At 39.6% G+C, this 21806-nt stretch overlaps 1 protein-coding gene across 2 annotated transcripts in view; it reads left to right on the forward strand.

Moving 5' to 3' along the window:
- Positions 1 to 21806, forward strand: part of LPIN3 (lipin 3) — a 60423-nt gene that overhangs the window by 4867 nt on the left and 33750 nt on the right. The window contains exons 1-2 of one of the 2 annotated variants that reach the window (XM_015888448.3): positions 10111 to 10228; positions 20642 to 20842. In XM_015888448.3, the coding sequence (XP_015743934.1) occupies positions 20651 to 20842 (192 nt within the window). In that variant the 5' untranslated portion in view covers positions 10111 to 10228; positions 20642 to 20650. Of the gene's footprint in view, positions 1 to 10110; positions 10229 to 20641; positions 20843 to 21806 lie in introns of those variants that run through there. The other variant, XM_088128524.1, reaches the window with a different exon arrangement.

Below are 21806 nucleotides of genomic sequence, written 5' to 3' on the forward strand. Positions count from 1 at the left end.
ACAGGAATACTGTACTGTGCCAGAGATTACAACAATCTGCACCTTCATATTAATTCCTCTGTTTAAATAGTGCTACTTTGTCTCTTGGGCACTTAATTCATTAGGACTATTAGTGCTGAACTGCAAAATTCCAGGCAGCCCCACGTGTTAGCCAAGAAGGCTCTCTTTATTAATTTCTATCCTCAATACCTTTTTAAAATACATTCTTTCATATGGAGGGATAAAAAAAAATAAGAAAAAAATTAAGAAAAATATTGCATATAGAAAACAGCTCAGTTTTTAAAGATGGCATTACAACCTAAAACTGGCATGACAGCTAGTTGGGTGTAGTGGCAATGGTGCTGGGCTGTAAACCAGAAGACTGAATTCTAGTCCTTCCTTAGGCATGAAAGCTGGCTGGGTGACTTTGAGCCAATCATTCTTTCCCAGCCCAACCCACATCACAGGAGATGGGAACATTAGGTATATTTGCCACCTTGAGTTGATCAAAAATAAAAGTGGGATAAAAATCAGATAAATAAATGACAACATAGAATAATATTGATAAGCTTTCCATTATACCAATAATCAGCCAATTCATAAACAGATAGTAAACGTGTATCAGTAGTCCAAGTTTATAAGTTCAGAATGGCACTACCTTTACATCTTTTTTTCTACACCCCATACTCAATAAATCCAAAGTAATGCATACATTGATCATTTCCAAAATGTTGGTATATACTTCAACCTTATTAATCTTCCATGAGCCATATTAATATATGTATCTACAGGTAGTCCTCACTTACTGATTGCCTCATTCAGTGACTGTTCAAAATTACAACAGTGCTGAAAAAGTGGCTTTATGACCAGTCCTCAAACTTGTGGCTGTTGCAGGATCCCCATGGTCATATAATCACCATTTGGGCGCTTGGCAACCAGCTCACATTTACAACAGTTGCAGCATCCCACAATCATGTGATCACCATTTGTGACTTTCACAGTCTGCTTCCAACAAGCAAAGGCAATGGGGAAGCCAGCAGGAATTCACAAGTTTCAGTCATGTGATGTTGTGCTTAATGACCATGGGTGATTCGCTTAACAACCTCAGTGGAACTGCTTTCGTAGGTCCCATGCAGTCATGTGATATTTCACTTTACAACCACATCATTGAATTTGTTGGTCCCAATTGCGGTCAGTAAGAGAGGAGTGTCTGTATTTGGTTATAAAACCAAATTGGAAAAGTGGTGGGACAAATCTATATCATTATGCTGGAAATGTATAATGGTAGAAGACACAATAAGCAAACCTATCTAAAGAGTCTCTGAGATGTACAATACAAAAGAAATTAAACTCATCTTAAGATCATAAGAAACATACACAGTTTTTAGTCACTAATTTAATATAGGGTGTTGCTATTCTTTATTCCAAACTTCATGCAAATTACTAGTATCAACCTTGGAAATATTCTTTAAATGTCTATAAAAATACTGTAGATTTGGAATAATTTGAAATGTATTTTAATGCTAATAGTGATTCAGGATCTTTAGATGCTACAAATGCATCTGGACCAAATTGTGAAATCAAATGATGTTTTGATTTAATATTGTGGCATTTCAGTTTTAGACAATCCAAATTCTTCCTGCAATACTATAATTGTTTACAAATGTGATTGGCAATAAGCTTGTCTTAATGCCCATCTTAGCCTACGAATACCAAAACAAGGATTTACCTGAATTTTTCAGATTCGGATTATCTCAGAATGTACATTTTTTGAGAATAAAATGAAAATTATACTTCTAGGCCAGGAATTTCTAAATCTGTTTTGCAGCCTTTAATGCCGGAAACACAATATGATTATGTTTAAAAAGAAAACCAAGGCCGTGCCACATTACCAATGTTTCTACTGTTCCCATAGCAATATTTGAACTTGATTGCTTGAATTCCACAAGGAAATAGAAGTCAAAATACATGCCCAATGATAAAACTGATCATCAGGAAAGTTAAAAAAACCCATCATCATAAAATAAGTAGAGACATACAGGAAATATATTCCTTGCTTTAATTTAATGGCCAGATGGTTGACCTTATTGTTGTACTATATTTTGGTATGCAGCATTTATAGGTATCCATAAGACATAATATGTCATCAGCATATAATGACATACAAGGAAAATTTCTGCCATTTTTTTGCCCTAAATTCTCTATATCTACCTACATAAGCTTTCTGGAACTTGATACCTTCCAGATGTATTAGATTACAACCTTCATAATTAACATAATGCTGGCTGTGAATTCTGGGTGCTGTAATCCAGCACATTTGGAAGAGGCATTTGGGCAAGAGTAATCTAGGGAATCATCGCTTCATACAGGCATCTTCCCAGCTGTTCAAATGCCATCCTCCCCCCCAAATGTCAATGTCTGTTGTTAAGACAAACAGTGGGATAACCAAATGCATACTGCAAATTATTCTACTTTTAGAGCTGAACCAAACTGTATTATCTTTTTTTTTATAACTGTCAAAACAGCCCATCTCATTTTTTTGAAATTTCCCCTGCCTTTGTGTTGTTGTTGTTGTTTAGTCGTTAAGTCGTGTCCGACTCTTCGTGACCCCATGAACCATATTGCGCCAGGCCTTCCTGTCCTTCACTGCCTCCCTGAGTTTGCTCAGTTTCATGCTCATTGCTTCAGTGATGCTATCTAACCATCTCATCCTCTGCCGTCCTCTTCTCCTTTTGCCTTCAATCTTTCCCAGCATCAGGGTCTTCTCCAAAGAGATCTCTCTTCGCATTAGGTGACCAAAGTATCTGAGCTTGAGCTTCATTATCGATCCTTCCAATGAGCAATCAGGGTTGATTTCCTTTAAGATTGACTGGTTTGACCTCCTAGCAGTCCAGGGGACTCTCAAGAGTCTTCTCCAGCACCACAGTTCAAAGGCATCAATTCTTTGGCGCTCAGCCTTCTTTATGGTCCAGCTCTCACAGCCATACATTACTACTGGATGTAGTACAGCCTTTGTACTACTGCTTAATTTTCTTTATTCTTTGCCCTGTTATTAGTGTCTTTCTCTCGGAGTCTTTGAATTGTATTGGATGGGGCAATCCATGTCATTTTATCAATAAGGTCATAATGTAATCTTTGATTTAATGCTGTCAAAGATGCTCAAAATAAAAAATCATGTGGGTCATCAAAGCCAATCCAACGGAAGAATTTGATAGCAAAACAAAAGCTAAAAAAAGAGGAAAATCAAGATCAACCTCCAAGGAAACACTTGGGCCTTAAAGCACTGAAATAACACTTAAAACGTTGGCCAGCCGGCCAGCCTGCCTGACTGCCTGCCTATACAGTACTTTTGGAGTAAAAGTCAAAATGTAGTTCTATCATGTGTTTGTGTGTGCAAGACAGAGATATTTATGTTCTGTGTGTGTGTGCTTGTATACCGTGTGAATGTTTACAATTGATGAACGTTTTATATTTCATACATGCATGTGGAAACACTTCTACATATGTATAATACTTCTCACAAAGTGAGAATTATCTGAAAACTCCCCATTATATATTGCGAAGATTCTTCCCCCTTTGTGGATTCTGGAGATTTCCCTTCCTATTGTAAGCAGGCTGTATTAGCAGCCAGCTGAACACTGCCATTTCTTTTTTTAAAACTGGGATTTTTAATCATGTTTAGTCCAGTATTTCTCAACTTGAAGCTCTACAGATATACGTGACTATAACTATCATGCTGGTTGTGGGAGTATAAGAATTATATTCCTATAGCTGACTTCAGGCGGTTGCAGGAATTAATGTTTTACTTCTGGAATGCAACCTCTTTATAGATTAAAATCGAGGAAGACAGATTTTGCAAGGGAGCAACCTTTGTGCAGCCAAAGTTTCTTGCAGTAAGTGAAGGCCACAAGGGGCCAAAGTATAATTTAAAGAAGGTGGGCTGAAACTGTGTCACGTACCTGAATAAGAGTGGTGCTTTTTTTCCTCCAGTTTTGGCACAGGTTGGGATTTTCTTCATTATTTCACAGATGTAGTAATTCCTAGCCAACTTTGGCTGGTCTTGAAAAAGCTGAATAGGTGGTCTGGTTAGTATTTGCGAGTGAGACCATCAGAATATCATAGGACTGAGGGCTAAAAAGGGAAGTCAAGGAGAAAAAATTCTGGAAGGTGGCAATAGCAAAACAGTACTTAACAGTACTTTGATATTGGTAAGAAAATCACAAGGATGTGTCCATGGAGTCACCAGGATCTGAGCTTGGCTTGAGGAACTCTTTACTCATTTTTCCATTAAGGGGATTTAACATAATGGCTTAGCATAATAGGTCAACCCAGTCAATGAATTCTTCATTAAAACTCAGGTCTGGTCTTCTTTTTTTAATATAGTAATTTTATTTAAAAATACAGTTAAAAAGATAAAAACTAACACAAACTAAAAAAAAACAAAGTGCAGAAAAAATAGAAAGAAAAAAGAAAAGAATTTTTTTTTTCCAACCAATTGTTTTCCAACCAATGTCTGGATAGCTGAAAACTTCTATGAACACTGTGTCTTTGTTCCCTGAAAGTTCTGTAATCTGGTCCTGGAGGGCATTATCCCAGATCATTTCCCTGGCATGCACAGTAATATTTTTGTTCTTTCCTCTTCAAATGCTTTTGTGCTCAGATTTCAGGATCTCAGTATATATATATGTGCAGTTCTTTCACATATTTCCTTCAAAATGTCACTCTCCTCTCGTTTTGTCTGATTTATTCCTTTTGAATGCATTATACTTCACTATTCACATTCCACCCTTGAATTTCATCCCACCAGGTTTCAGTAATATCTACTAAATCAGGGTTCCTCAACCTTGACAACTTTAAGACGGGTGGACTTAATCTCCCAGAATTCCCCAGCCAGCAAGGCTGGCTGGGGAATTCTGGGAGTTGAAGTCCACCCATCTTAAAGTTGCCAAGGTTGAGGAACCCTGTAATAAATGATATTGGCCTTCATGTACTAAGACTTCTAGTTCTTCCTGTTGTTCCCTAGACTCTTTGCACTTATATAAAGACACCGAAATCCTTGGGTCATGCAATTTGACCTGTTCATTCTGGCAATTACATGATAATTATTGGGTGCCTCTTCCACATTCCTCCCAATCCTGTTCCAATACTTGGTGTGCCATTATCATTTGGGTTGTCTTCTTCCTCCCCCAGAGGATTTAGCTTAAAGCTCAACAGATCAGATTTGCAAGATGCTTTCCAAGCACATTATTGCATTATTGCTAGTTCTTGCGAGATGCAGCCCAGGAGTCCTTCACTGTGAAAATGCATGCCATTATCAAATAATTCAAATCATTCTTGTTGGTATCATCAGCATAGTGAGTTATTCATTTCCAATATTCTTCTCTCTCTCCTTGGTAATGTCCTTTGACAAGAAGGAGGGAATAAAACAGTAACTGGGTCTCCAGCCTCTTCACCCTCCTATCCTGTGCTTCATAGCTGAAATGTCTTCAAGTCTCTGTCTGGCTGTGTCATTTGTTCCCACATGGATCAGGAGAAAGTAATATTTGTCAGCAGCCTTAAAGAGTCTTGGGAACTTTCCATCATATCCTGAATGTGTACTCTAGAAAAGCAGCAGACTACTATATATAGTATAGGCAGACCAGCCAACAGATTGGTCTTTCAGTCCCTCTCAGCAGGAGTTTCCAATCATCACAACCTGCTGCTTCTTGCTTTTCAGGCCAGATGCAGGAATCCTTCCCTTCACAGAGCCTGTAGAGTATTCTTCCTTAGTCTCTGAGGTTTGTAGCAGCTGCTCTTCAACCAGAGATCCAGAAACCAATATTTGGGCCCTGGAATCTATATGGAGCTTCAAAGTATAAGAGCTGTTTGTGACCGGCTCAGGTCTTGGTGTCACATTCCTCCATCCCAATCCTTTCTGCTTGGCTTTCTTCTATCCTCAGGGAGACTTCTTGGTAGTGCTGTCCTACCACATATCTTCTTGTGTCTGATTCAAGAAATCCTCACCTCCCTGATAAGCTGGGAAGTAGACAGTTTTACCTCTAGTTCCTTCACCTTCTCTTCCAAGAAGGCAGTCAGTTTAAACTTGAAACATGTGTAGTCTGGTCCCCTCAAGTAGGAAAACCAACATGGCACGCCCCCTGCAAGTCAAGATAGCAATTCCCTCTATCACAATGTTCCTCCCCACTGAAGGCTTGTTTGTACTCCCTGTTTGCCCATTTTCTGGGAAATGAGCTTGTGTCTCCTGAAGCTGATTCAGCTAGGTCAGCAATCATGCACAATGAGCAATCAGAAACTCTCAGGAAGCAACCAGCAGCAATCAGCCAGCAATTTCTACCCTCTTTCTTTTTCCTTCTTTCTCTTATGCATCTTCCCTGTCCTTAGTTGAACTTTCTTGCCAAACTCCTGTTTGCCCTAGTCTTTAATGCATTGGAAGCAGAGCTGCGTTATGACTTTTATGGGCCCTAGGCACTTTTGCCTTTGTGGGTCCCTCCCTCCATAAAAATAATAGTACTAAAAATTACATTTCATATGATTTTCAATTTTTTTTGTATTTATACAGAGAAATTAAATAAAATAAGCATTATTTTGTAATAATATGTCTGTCACATATCATCAAAGTTACTAAGTTTTAGTATTCATGCTATGCCTATAGATTACAAATAAGATCCTTGGTTTGATGTTCAAAGTTTGTATCTTTCTTGCCATTTTTTTAATTAAATGGCATGAAAATAAATAAATATTTATTAAAAGGCATGGAAATAAATAACTTTTATTTCATTTTTATTCTTTCTGATTTAAAAAATTAAAGCATTTTCATGGGCCCTAGGCACTATGCCTATTGTGCCTAGTGGATAGGTCAGTCCTGGTTAGAAGCAGAAAAATATTACATACTTTGGGAATTAATACTCTTGAGCTGAGCTCAACTCCTAGTGATTACATAGACACAACCATATTGTTTTCCTGGTAACAGTACAGAATGATGTGCTATTGCTTTCTGTTTCTGTTTTGTTTTGCTTACTTCCCAGATTGTAAATGTTCTTTTCTTAGTAGCTGTATTTGATTCATGTGATTTCTGCCTATTTTTAAAATCTTGTCTCCACTTCCATTTTGGAGTGTGTCCCTCAGCAGATCACTCAAAAGTCAAGTGTGATCTTCTGCTACGAAGGTGTACGCTTCTGATTTAAATGGGACTCAGTGTTGTGCGTGGTTAAGACTAAGACTGTGAAGACCTAGGTTTAAGCCCAATCTTAGCCACAGAACTCAGTGGCAGACTTTAGGCTGAGTCTCACAGCCCAACTTTCTCACAGGGATGTTGTAGTGAGAAAAATTAGTGGAGGTTATAGTACATAGAGACCTTAAGTTCCAAGAAGAAAGGTGGAATATAAATCTAACAAATGATAAACCACCTTTCTCCAATCTGTCTTGATGGTCTGGGATTATGGGAATTCAGGTTCAGATTTGAGGAAAGCTGTGATACTATCCTTTGTTTGTTCTGGCCTTTCTCTTTGGAAAAGTAACAGAATTAGAAGACAGTGTGAGGTTAATCCAAGATAATTATACATGAAGACACACCTCACCAGTCATTTTAGATCCATCACCACCAAATGTGGTCTTGTGCTTGTTCAGGAACAAGGAGTGAATTTATGGAATGGATTGCTTCATGCACCTGTACCTTGTGTGATATTATGGTTGGCTCACATAGTATTTCACTGTAAATGTTCTCTTCAAGATATCACTAATAGGCATTATTCTGTGGTTATCCTATTCCAATCCTTTATTTATATATACAGTACATATGTAATTTTCAGGATATGCAAATAGATGGGGGGTTTATAAAACAGGCTTCTGAATATTAAGAGCAGATTTGTCCATTAACAATAGAGAATTCCTCTGTCTTTTTAGGACAATATATCAGAGGATATACAAGAGATGATGACATGGAGAGATCACTCAGACAGACAGACACACTCCCATCCTCATATCATATTTAGGAAAAATTGGAATAAATTTAAAGGGATCAAAGACATGGAAGAAAGCATGGATCCCTGAATTCTGAAAATATACATAAGCAGAACATCAGTAATATATATTTTGAAATCTTATCACAATAAGATATTAACTGGGAATTGCTACAATTGCTATTTGAAAGAACAAAGTACATGGTGAGCTTTGGGTTCAAGTAGATATTCATGGCTGGTTACGTTTAGATAGGTCAAACTACGATCCTAGGCTCATTTCCTTGAGAGTAAATAGAATCACTTGGACTTCTGAGTAATACTGTAATGAATTGGAATTGGTGTACAAAAATGTTTACTTCTGCCTAACATTATATTTGAATTGTGTTATTCATTTGGCAGTTATTTCCCATATAATAAATGGAACAAGGATATCCTTGTGAGGAAGAAATCTGAAAACTAATTCAGTGTAGAAATATGTTTTTGGGGGAATGAGTTAGTCACATTCCTCACATAATTAGCACCATTACTCAGAAAGCTAATAAAGTCTACATTTTGTCTAATTCACCTATTACCCTTCAAATGCAGTATGGTTTATAAACCATAGTCTGCAGTTTAGCAAGCTGCAGTGACTCAGCTTATCATGTTTTATTCGGTAAACCAGGGTTAAGCTGTTATAATATTGGCTTGTTCTGTGAATACACTCCTCATATATTTCTGTTTGATTTATAATGCTGTAAAGATCCAGCCAACCGGAGTTCATGCAAAAAATAGATCACCAGTTAAGTTCACACAAGATGCTAAGCCGAAAAACAAGTCATATTATGGCATAGCATGAACCTACCCTATCTCTGTATCTAATTTTTTTATATTGAATGCATTTATCTGAGTATGGAGAAGGAGAACCTGTAACAAATGGGATTAAAGAACTGCAAAGGCTAAATACAAATGAATGATTGCCATCTTGTGGTGAAATCCTTTCTCTTCAGGGTTAAATATTTAGTAGCAGTAGCAGAAGCCTTTTACTTTAACCTGCTTTATTCACAGAGCTTTATGAAGGGGTCCAGACCCCAGTGAGATACATCGGTAATCAATCTGTATTTTCCCTCTGTTGCATCCAGTTTTTTTTTTTCTGACAGCAAGAAAATCTGTTGGAAGGAACAGAACTGCTGTGCGCTCTTTCAGCACACGTAGGCACAAAATACGGTTGAGTCAGGATAGCAAATAGTCTCTCTAGGAAAGATTAATAAAATACTGGAGGTGCTTCTTTTCTCTATAGCTTGCAAGTCATTCTAGTTGTAGAGCCATTGTATGTCTTCTATGACAATTTTATCATTTCTCCCAGAGCTGCTGAAAATGTTTAAAGGAGGATGAAATCTCACTGTATAAGACAGTGCTTACTTTTGAATAAACATGTCCAAAATGAATGTGTAGTCCTCTTGCTGGCACCTGATTATTTATTTTAAAAATAAAAAACATGTTAATTATGCTCAGGGGTCCACAGGATGTGGTCAACAAAGTCAAGATGGTAGCCATGATGATTTAATTGAAGCTCTGTCTTCTATGTGCGCTGCAGTGGTATAGTACATTGGAAAATTGTTGGCAAATTATGTGGTACATTACACTGAAAAACAAGTAAAGTTATAGTTGCTAAGGTTGAGAAACACTGCTGGAAACAATTCTCATACCATATATACTCATGTATAAGCCCATCCACGGATAAACTGACCCTTGAATTTTTAACCAAAGTAACATGAAAAATGTGCCACCTGCAGATAAGCCAACCCACATATTTCATGGTATTTTGGTTAAAAATTCAAGGGTCTACTTCTCTGCAGATGGGCTTATCCATGAGTATCTCACTCTTGGCTGGCTGGGGAATTCTGGGAGTTGAAGTCCACACATCTTAAAGTTCCCAAGGTTGAGGAACACTGCATTACAGTACCAGTAAATGGTCACTTGAACAACCAATTCAGGTCTGATCACTCCCCTTATGCATGAAAAGAGCAGAACAAACAGTTGAAGTGACAACCAGCTGAAATAGAGGCACTCAGTAAGGTTGATAATGAAAGAAAGCCTGGGTGGATTTCTGTTTTTCCCAGAAGCTCTGATTGCAGCAAGCTAGTGATGCTTACAGTGTAGACTCCTCCCACTCGCTCAGGTATGAGGAAAACAGGAAGCATCAGGCTGAGGTGGGTGGAGTGGTGGCTGTACTTACACTAGTTGCCTGTTGAATTCAACCTCATGCTTCTTTCAAAGTCTACCCATCGCTGAGGCCAGGTTAAGTATTCTAGGTAAGATGAGCTGAATTGCAAGTACTGGGGGGTGGGGGGAGGTGTAACCATTTTAGTATTTGTATCATTTGGTAGCAATTGGGGAGTGTTAGTGGTAGATGATTATTGTTTTGCTAGTGATTGCTTTGGAAACTGAGGAACCATGAAGTGCATAGGCTGAGCAGCAAGACTTTTGCAGAGAAAATGTTTCCCTCTGTTGTCTAGGTTGTGTTGTAAAAGTAGTGCAGCCTGTGCATTCTTTTATCTCCTTATGTTCAGTATAGGTGAGTAGGAGCTATTTGTTAGCTTTCTCTTACAAAGGTTGGGGGATGATATGATTCAGTGAGACTAAAGAACTTATTTTACAATTTATTATGAAAGATAGAGGTGTAACTCTAATGTATAGGAAATAGATGTAACTAATTAGCCTTCCCAATAATTCAGTTACTGCTTATTTGTATATATCAAGTTGGTAAAACCTGAGCCTCTCAGGGGCCCCACTGAATTTCAGTTTTAATGTGATAAAAGGGGAAATTATTAAATCCACATGGAGGAGTAATATTAATTGTATTTAATGTCATGTCATGTTATTTAAATCTATATGAAATCAGTTTTAATTTGCATCTTATACCCTATCAAATTTTCCCCACATATCTTTTTCTTCCTTGCCTGCCCCCCTTCCTCATGCTACTTAAAAGTTGTGCATAACTCCTGGACTGAAAACTTGCACACCCTGCTAATCATTGTTACAAGAAGCAGCAGCTGATTTCCCTATTCCCACCTTTCACTGTAAGGTCTGCAAATCAGTGCCTGACCCAATGCATCTGGGGCCTTGGATCCCTATTTTTCAACCTTACTCAGTGGTTGTGAGGATGAAGTGGGATGGTGAGACTATAGCTTTGTTGAGTTTCTCCTGACAGGATGGGTTTTAATAAAATAACAGCTATTCTGTCCTTTTACAGTCTCCTGCTAATCTTTTCTCTGGTTTTTTATTTATTTTTCTGCCTAAATGTATTTGTATATGTATTTATTACAGAAATTTGTATACTACCCCATGAAATGAATTTGTTGCTCTCACCTCTTTCTTACTTATTCATCATGGCCTGTAACACAGTTCTGGGGGAAAAGCTCAGTTGTGGTTTGATGTCTAAACCTTGTTGATTCTTTCCTGCTGAGTCTCTTTTTTGTCTTGATGTAGCTTCTTAAGTTTCCCCATACAATATTAATGCCAGTTTCAATTTTGTGAACTTGTCATTATCTTTCTCTTTTCAGCTGCTCTCACTTTTTCAATTAATACTAAACTTACTGGATAAGATGGGAGGGTAGATTATTGGTAGAAGGGAAATTTACTTGTAAAAAGATGTTTTACTCTGATGAACGCATCCATCTTCCCCATTTTCTGCTTACATATGGCCTCCAACACATTCAGTATGATATGCGACTGATCCATCATCCAAAAAGGTTTCCCCGGTTATAAGGTGTATCCTTCCCTGGGTAAAGAAAGGCAAGCTATGTTGTTGTGATCTTGATTGAAAAAAGCCTGAGAATGCAAGTGGTTTCTTATATATGAGGATTTTCATGTTGTGAATATTACTTCTGCAGGTGTAAGCTTTGTCAAAGAGGGAGCCACTTCAAACAAGTTGTTGCAGTCTTTAAAAAGAGGCAGGGGAGAGAGAACTTGCCCTTTTAGAAAATAGTTCTTTCAGATGTAGATATGCTTAGCTATTCCTGCAAGTTCAAAGATTGGACTCCTTTTGATACTTTCACCACTGAATGTTGACATCTGGGCAAGGTTGTAAAGTCCAACTAAGCTCCATAACTCTGAAAGTGACAATGTATTAATGTGATATGATCTCATAGCTTGGGCAAACTGGAAATGTTCCTTTTCTTTCTTGATCTAAAGCTTGATAGGAAAGGATTGTCATGCCACCATGACATATAAACCATAAAATAGATTAGGGTGGCTTTCTCTACACATTCCAGTGGAACCTGTTATTGTCACCTCCTTTTACCTCCTATTCAGTATAGCAACAAAGGTTAAATTTTCACCCATTCATATGTTCTCTTCATGCTTTATTTTTAAATTAATCTTTTTGGATAGTGATCTACTCTTTTTAACTTTTGATGAGGTATCCTAAAATCTGATCATCTTTCTAACTTTTTTCAGGTCTGGGGAATCTATCAGCCACCTGCAGGTAGAGCTGCCAACAGCTATATTTTTAAAAGCAGCTTAATTTACCAGTAGGTGGATGCTGTACCTTCAAGCTGTGAGAGGCATGTCTTCTCTGCTGCATTTTGCTGCTGACACACAGCTAGAGTCTCTCCTGTGGGTATGCACTCTGGGCTTCATAACAAATCTTTGTTTGACATGGAGTAAGGATGATGGAAAAAGAATGTTCATGACCCAGAACTGCTGCTTCCAAATACGCTATTTCCAGATCTCTTTTAAAGCTACTAAACACTTTGGCTGCACATTAATGCAGAAAGGGGAATTCTAACCTCTGATAATTTCTGTGCTGTGAGCTTGGCTGCAGAACTGCCAATTAAATAGCAGAGAAGAATGCTCAGCTCAGCAGGTTACTATGGGGAAAGGGCTATCTCATGACCTCGTGGCTCTGTGCATGGAGCAGATGAAGACACAGTTGTTTATAGACCCTTCCAGCAGCATTGTTTTTTAATTGAGATTCACAGGATATAACACAAAAGATTTGGAACTCCTTTCTCCATTGGGCTTAGGAGGGGGAATAATGGTCCTCCTGGAATTCACTGCAGATTTCCCCAGACTCTGAAGTGCTGGGGAGTAAAATCGGTCATCTTCAATTGTTCAGTAAAGGTGGGTTTCTCTCTACAGAAGGCAAGGTGACCCTGCCCTGGTCGTATTGTGTGTGATAGTATGTGATGAAATGTTCTGCATTGGACTATGAGTCACAACAGCTAAAGTTTTGTGTGTTCATGTACAACGCGTGCCTAGTTGTCACTGTGGGGCCTTCAAGCATTTCCTAACCCTTCCAGTGTGTACATGTATTGCATTTTGAAGTACTTATACTATTATATTGCATTTTGAAGTACTTATATTCCACTTGCCCAAGGTTTGGCAGATAAATAAGAAAACTTGGCTACCAATGCTTCATTATTAGGGCCAGTTCTGGCATTTAAATCACCCAGAATCATAAAATGTGTATGGGGCAATTTTAAAAGCAGATTGTATATATGTTCCAATTCTGTCCAAATATGTTTAATTTGGAATCGTGTTTTAGCTGGTGGAAGATAAATATAATTATTACATCAAAATGATTTAATTTTAATTGGATTGTAATAGAGTATTATTCATAGTGCCCTACTAAGGTTGTCTCCAGCTTTAAAGCACTTGAGACTAGGATTGTTACGCCCTTTCTTAGAAGTTCTAGAAGCCTTTACAATAAATGGAGTAAAGCCCTGAAGATAAAAACAATTGTGCACCCAAGTTTCCTGTAATAGATCAAAATTGCTTAAATATTGTGTAAAAGAAATATCATTACACTTGTTAAACCAACCAGTGATATTCCAGGAAATTATTTTCAGAATGGAGTGCTTAGGGTTATATTCTGAAAGTAGTCAATCTGCAACATCCATGTGATTTAATAATCTATCCTCGTTGAAAAGAGCACAGTGATTCCTGCTTCTAGAATTACTCGCTGGTGAGTTTTAGGGTCCCTTGTAAAGACCACTGGATTGTCTGGGTTACCACCTAATCCATTGGCCTCCAAGTATCTCATTTGTTGCCAATCTGAAGCAGACTCAGTGTTAGGTTTATTCTGCAATCTCTTTTATATTCTTCAATTTTGTGAATGTCTAGTTCAATTATACATGAGAAGTGTCTTTAAAAAGTTAAATATCTTGATGCTGTAATACAACTGTCTTTATACAGTCGTCCAAGTTAGTGCTACATGTCACTGCAGCTAAAAGTCTCCTTCAAGTTGAGTCCTGGTCGCTACACGAATGCATCCTTGTAGCTTTCTTGGCAGCAACTCTGCAAAAGGTTGGCCATGGCTGTCTTCTGGGATGTTTTTCCAACTTCCCTATCGCCTTTGGATCTCCTATTCAAGTACTGACCAAATCTAATGCTGTTTAGCTTTTCTAGATCAGTTACAATATTTAATGAAATTGGGGAAACTTCAATCATGAAGTTCCTTCTAAGTAGAGGCTAGTTAGTTTGTGTGTGTGTGTGTGTGTGTGTTAAGTACTGTTTGACAGTAGCTTTTGAACAAGATGAAGGGCTTATCAGTTTAATGCAATTTGATTTTGGGACCTGCAACATTCCTGGTTTGGGCCACACTCCTTTAAACATGACATACTGGAGGTTATGGGACAGTTTCAAATGTCCTTAGATCACATCCTCTATTTCATAATAAATGTGTGACTGACGATTGCAAATTAGGTAATGCACAGGATGTTGCAAAATCTCTGGTTATTTTCCATAATAAAATGATAGAGGACTAAGTCCTATATCAATCAAGTCTTGAGATATTGCTTCCTCATTAATGCTGTGTTGTTAGGCAGTTATCTGAAGGCCAACTGGAAAATATTTATTTTAGAAACTTTATGTAGCTGCCCATCTTACATACAAACTCTGGGCAGCTAAAAACAAACTAAATCAATAAAAACTCTATAAATAAAGCAAAAAAACAGAATTCAAATAATACAATAGCCAAGGCAACATATAACAAACTCAACCACGCCAACTAACCCCATTGGGCTCATCTAATATGCTGGCCCAGTCTTCACAGCCTTCTGGAAAGCCAGGTGAGTTGGGGTTCTCCAGACCTCAGTGGGGAGGCTATTCCATAGGGCAAGTGCCACAACAGAGAAGGCACAACTCCTTGGTCCCATAAGATGACATTGTTTAATAGAGAGGACCTGGAACACACCTGCCCTGTCAGATCTGGAGGGATGGGCAGGTACCCTTGGAGATAGGCAGTCCTGCAAATAACCTGGCCTTGTCCATGCAGGTCTTTAAAGGTGATAATAGCACTTTGAATTGCATCTAGAAGCAGACTGGAAGCCAGTATAGCTTGCACAACAGCAGTGTCCCTGGGCAAAACTCAATGTGCTCCAAATAGTGTGTGCTGCTATATTCTGGACCAGTTGAAGTTTGAGTGTTTTTCAACAGTCCCATGATCGGTGCATTGCAGTAATCTAATTGAGAAGTGACTAAAGTATGAATAACAGTCAGTAGGAACTCCCAGTCCAGGAACAGGCATAACTGGTGCATAAAATGGATTTGTCCATAAGTTCTCCTAGCCATGGCTGCCACCTGCTCTTTAAGCAGGAGCAGTGAAATCAGGAAGTCTCCAAAATTGCACACAACTCTGGCGAATGCTACCCCATAAGAGTTAAAGATGAAAAATCTCCAGATCCAGTTCCAAAGCCACTTTGTCTTGCTAGAGTTGAGCTGCAGCCTGAATCTGGACCCTCACGGTCTCCAGGCTCTGGGTAAGCACCTTGATGGCATCACTTACCCTCCCAGGGGTGGAGATGTATAAGTACAACCAATGACATCTCAATACTATAACTTGGTCTGAGTCCCAAATGAAAAGGGTTCACATAATTTGCTTACTCCAGGGCCCTTTGAAGCTGAATGCCTATCCCCTTTTCAACAACCTTCCTAAAAAGAACCATTGCCTCCTTCAAATCAGATGGAACTACCCCCTCTTGCAAAGAGATATTTACTACCACTTGGACCCAACCAGAGGCCACCTCCCAGGAGACTTGACCAACCAGGGGAACGTGGATCCAGAACATAGGTGGCAGAGTCCACAGAGCCAAGAACACATGCACATTCCCAGGCTGAAACTTTTCCCAGATAACAGGGCAAGATTGTGCCTCAGTCTACAGGACTTGCCCAGCTAGAGTTCAAGTCAAAGACAATCTGAGTGACTTTATCCAACAGATGCCTAGAATAGCCCTCACAGTGACCCAGCACAGGCTCCTCAGGCTTGTCCTTACCCAGAAGGGGCCTAGTTGCCTGAAACGTGCCCACTGGCTGACTACATGTGGATGCAATAAGAGTGGAGAAGGTCAACTTGAGAGAAGGAAAGCTATTGATGGTCCAGACTCCTAAGTGGGCTTGTTAAATGGTAAATGGGTTGATACAAATTAGAGATGCTTTAGATCATGGCTGGCTGGGGAATTCTGAGAGTTGAAGTCCACCCATCTTAAAGTTGCTGAAGTTGAGGAACCCTGATTTAGATGATTTCACTGAGCCTTAATTCTTGGGAAATACCATTGATTTGGACTATATTTTGTACTTAACTAGGTTTGCTGTTTTACTTTTGGTAAGGGAAATTTGATGGCAGGCTTGTTTGCTTTGCTTCGAGACTAAGATCCAGATTGAATGAAGAGGGATGTTGTGTCATCAGGATATTAATAATATCTTCCACTTCCTCTAAAACAGCCTCTCCCAATCTGCTGTGATCTAGATATACCGGACAGTACTTCTCTTCCTCCCAACCCATCAGAGTCATTTACACTGACCTGGGGTTGTTGAGGCTATAGATGGAGACACAATTCCTGCATAATGGGATTATGGAGTAACATAATCCCATGCTACTATGCGCCACCCCTTGGCAAAACAAATAATCAACCAGATGAGTGGAATGGAACGTGCATAAAACCATGTTTTACTGTGACTTATAGTTTTCATATCTGTGAACTGTGATTGGATGTTGCCTTATTAATCATCAGATTTATCAACCTCCCAGATTCCCTATTTCACTATTAAGTTGCTATTATGGGGAATTAATCAGAAGTTGTTTACCAAGTTCTTTCCCTATTAACTGGCAGTCATTTATTTTGGTTTGCAACAGTCTTCCTTTGTAACAGTTAACTTTATGTTGACTTCTATTCCTGTAATTGCTTGGTCATCTCCTCAGGCTGAAGGAACTTAACTACATATAGCTGCTCACAAAAGAAAATATTTACATATTGGATTTGCATTAGATTTTCCTCTAGATGCTCAGATGTCTCATATAGCATTCCCTCTTCCAATTTCATCTCTGCAACAGCTATGTGAGGTAGATTAGGCTGATAGATAGTGACTGGCCCAAAATCTCTCTTTGAGCTTCCATGGCTGAGGATCTACAGAATTCCAGTCCAACAGCTTAACTCTTATACTACACTAGTTCCACACATGCCCATGTGTTTTTTGGAAGTAGGAAACTGCATGCCTGGACTCAAAGTGAAGGTGAAATAGGAACAGAAATGAGCTGGACGATTCACACGTTTATGCTGAGGGATACAGGAGGTATAACAATATCCTAAATCAACTGTGGACAATCAGCTTCAAAGGCTCCAGTTTATCACCTCTAGGGCCCATTGTACCTGTTCAATTTTCTTCCTGCAGCAACTGGGAGAAGAGAGGTATTGTCTTTGCATGGCGAGTATGCACATTTGTACCCAGATTGCCTGTGGCCAGAAGAATTCTGGACCTGCTCTGACCTTCAGGTTGCTCAAGATAGGTTGATTATGTGTGTTGCATTAGTGCTAATTCTTAACCACATATATAGATCTTCTCCAGGATGAGCTGTCCCCAAACTGGCCCTTCAGATCTCCCAGTGGTGTAATTCTGGCTGCAGTAACTGAGTCCATTCACCTTGCTGCTGGTCATCCTTTTCTTCTTTTCCCTTCTACCTTTTTATGGACAAGAATATTGCCAATTAGAACTATGAACAAGAATAATGGCAAAAGCTAGGTCTTCACAATACAGGTAGTCCTCGAGTTACGACTGCAATTGGGACTGGGATTGCCATTGCTAAGCGATGCAGTCATGAATTGTGATGTCACAGGGCTGCATCACTTAGCAACAGCAATCCAGGCAGTCCCAGTTGTCTTCGTAACCCAAGTGATTAAGCAGGAAGCAGAGGGAATCCTAGGTAAGGAGTGTGGGGGGTGCTGTAGGGGTGTGGGGGAGGCCTGGTAAAGGTCATACATGAGTTGGGGGAGGGGGTGCTCAGTGCGGCACAAGCTCAGAAAGGCCGGGGAATGAGGTCACAGCATGCATGCAATCATAGGGAGGAGAAAGAGGATGTAGGGTGCATGCATTTGTGTGACTGCAGGTAGGCCATGGAAAGAGGGCACGGGACCGCATGTGTGTGAGTGCAGGGAGGCTGAGGAAAGAGGGTGCAGGATCCGTGCAATCGCAGGGAGGCCATGGAAAGGAGGTGTGGAATATGTGTGATTGCAGGAAAGTCAGGGAAAAAGGCATGGGGTATATGCATGCAAGTATGCGATCTTAGGGAGGCCATGGAAAGAGGGTACAGGGTCCTTACATGTGTGCAAATGCAGGGAGGCTGGAGAAAGAGGGCATGGGGTGTGTGTAAGAGAAGGGGAAGGAGGGCACAGTGCATGTGAGTGAAGAAAGGTGGAGAGGAGAGACTTACCTCAGCGACTTGTGACTTTCCTTGCTGGGTTTCCATTGACTTTGCTCTGGGGAAGCTGGCAGGGAAGGGTGCAAATGGCGATCATGTGACTGCAGGATGCTGCAACTGGTTATAAATGTGAACTGGTTGCCAGGCACCCGAATTTTGTTCACGTGACTCTGTGGGCGTTGTAGTGGCCAGAACTTCGAGGACTGGTCATAAATCCCTTCGTTCAGCACCATCATAACTTCAAATGGTTGCTGAACAAATGGTCATATCTCAAGGACTACCTCTATATCTCCAAAATATGATCATTTGACCTTGGTCATTTGCGTCTAGAGCAAGACCTCTGGACTGATTTGTTCCATGATCTGTTTGTTTACTTTTTTGGGTATCCATGTTATGCTCAGGAGTCTTCTTCAACCCCAAAGTTCAAAGGCATCAAAACTCTTTTTATCCTGCTTCTTGAAAGTCCAACTTCCTCTTCCACACAGGGAAAGGAAAACCATTGCCTACGTGATTCTGATCTTTGCAGATATATACTGTATGTGTTACAGCTTCCAAATATCTTTTCCAAGGCCTTCATTGCTTCCATACCAAGTACAGTACTGTTATTTCTTGACTACTAATTCTTTTACTGTTGATAGTCAATCCTAAAAGGCAAAGGCTATCTGCTACTTCTATGTCTTAATTGTCAGTTCTTAGGCTGGTTGCTGTATTTGTTGTCATTATGTCAATTTTTTCACTGTGCTCCTTGATTTTCATTACTAGAGCTTGCAGGTCATTTGCATTTTCACCTCTCAGAGTAATGTCATCAGCATAGACAGGTTATTGATGCTTCTTCCTGCAGGTCTAAAAGCATGCTAATTTTCTTCCAATCTAGCTGCCCTCAATATATTTTCAGCATATATGTTGAATAAATGAGAGAGTATACAGCAGTGTTTTTCAGACTTGGCAACTTTAAGATGTGTGGAGTTCAACTCCCAGAATTCCCCAGCCAGCATCCTGGGGAATTCTGGGAGTTAAAGTCCACAGATCTTAAAGTTGCCAAGTTTGAAAAACACTGATAAACAGCCTTGTCTCACTCTGCATGGTTCAAAATTTTTCTCATTTGGATTTCTTTAGCAACTGCAGATAATAACAGTGAAGGAGGTTTCTTCCTACATTGTTACCTATTTGATGGAATATGTGCTTGGGACAGCTTTGCATTTCAGTGTAACAATAATGACTAAGTGCTCATTTGAATGCTTGCCAAGAAACATCAATACATTCTGGTTAAGAAGTCTTTAAATGTCTTTATTATAAGATTCAAAGCTTTTCCCGTGGCTAATTTAAATGGAACCTAAGATGATTTATGTGGATTTAATATACACTACGCAACCCGTGACCCGATGGGTCATCATTTCAAAGATATTTCCTTACCTAAACAGAAACAGAATGACCAAGGGCAAAAAAGCAGCGGGAGTGTGAGCAACGTACGACTTGCTGCCGGCTTTCCCGTTGACTTTGCTTGTGGGAAGCTGGCAGGGGGCATCGGAAATCCTCCCTCCCTCCCTCCCTCCCTCCTTTGGCCCAGGAGACAATGAAAATAGCCAAGCCTAAACTGCAGATGGGGGCAACTGGCTAAGGCTGCTTATTTGCCATTTTAATCATTGTTACCTCTAACAAGCTAGAGGAAGAGGACACTCCACTGATAAAAGGAACAGGCCCAGAAGAAACTTGTGGGCGGGGCGGGGTGGGGCGGGGAAAGAAAAAAGAAAAAAGAACCAGAGTTGGGAGAAGCAGCCTGAGGTTGCTTAAGGTTTACTGATTTTGGCCAATGGCATCTGGGATAGGTTTTTGCTGTGGAATAATGCTGAAAACCTGGGAGTCTGGGGAAGTTTGTGAGAGAGGGTAAGCATTCAGTGTTTCATCAATGTCTGGAAGGATACAGTTTCTTAACCTCAGAAACTGTTGTTTGGAGATGCAACCTAACCCGGGGATTTCAGTCAGTGTTTTATTTAAATAGGATTTGGTTTGTTCTTCTTTCTCTTTGTAGACCCAGACAATGAACTATGTGGGCCAAATTGCTGAATCTGTGTTTGGCACTGTGAAGGAGCTGTACAAGGGTCTGAATCCAGCCACACTCACGGGCTGTATTGATGTCATTGTGGTAAGGCAACCAGATGGTTCTTTGCGTTGTTCACCTTTTCACGTGCGCTTTGGGAAGCTGCGAGTTCTGCATTCCAGTGAAAAAGTGGTAAGTGGTTCCAGGTGTGTGGCAACTAATGCTTTAACTTCCTGCAACTTAAACAGAACTGGGTCAGACTGTCAGATTATGTATGTATATTTCTAAGTTTGTGTGCTGAGGATCACAGCCTTAATTTGGCAGGATGCACGTTACGGGTAAAATAACATTTTCAAGCTGTTAAACTGGGACAAAGCAGGCTTGCATAGGCAAAGTTGGCACTGAGGCCTTTTATGAAGTGTTCTTTCAAAACATGTTCCAGCTTTGTTTGTCCAATGAAACCAAGATGTATAGTAAGCCTCCTTAGGGTGTGCCTACCCACTCACTCTCTTTAGAGTGGTAAGAGAAAGTTTATGGCCATTGGGCATATTCATGAATCTTTGTACTATCCATGATACAAAGATTTTATGAATAATCTTATAATCTACTAAGATTTTAGATTCAGTCACTTGATTATTGCAATGATAGCCAGATTTCGGTTGTCTCCCCCCCCCCCCCAATTTTTTGTGCCTCAGCCTTCAACCACAGTTCCCTTGGCTGGCAAGGGATTATGGGAGTTGTAGTCCAAAATAACTGAAAGGCGAAAGGTTGTCATCTCCTGAATTGTCAATTCAGGTTTCTTTAACTTAAGTCTGAAAATGTTCAATAAATGTCAAAAAAAAAAAAAAAAAAAGGTGAGTAGCCTCCATTCCCATTTACTTTCTAGCAGTCAAAACTTCAACATGCTTTGAAGCTTAAATTCATCTGCCTTATTTTATTGTCAATTATGCCACAATGATCATGGTAAAAATAGCAGAACCTATCATAAGGTTGCATTTACATGGTCTCAAATACCAAAGCCGTGTTTACTGACTGAATTTATAGGCTACCCAATCCCACCAGCTCCAGGCAGATTACTGAAATGCAATAAAAACAATAAAATCCTATTTACCAATTACAGCATCAAAATCAGCAACAAAGAACAATGAAATTCTAA

The sequence above is a fragment of the Python bivittatus genome, unplaced genomic scaffold, assembly GCF_059951505.1.
Source record: "Python bivittatus isolate LINGU-HERP-01145 unplaced genomic scaffold, Pbiv_v1 ctg000700_np1212, whole genome shotgun sequence".
NCBI classification, from domain to species: domain Eukaryota; kingdom Metazoa; phylum Chordata; class Lepidosauria; order Squamata; family Pythonidae; genus Python; species Python bivittatus.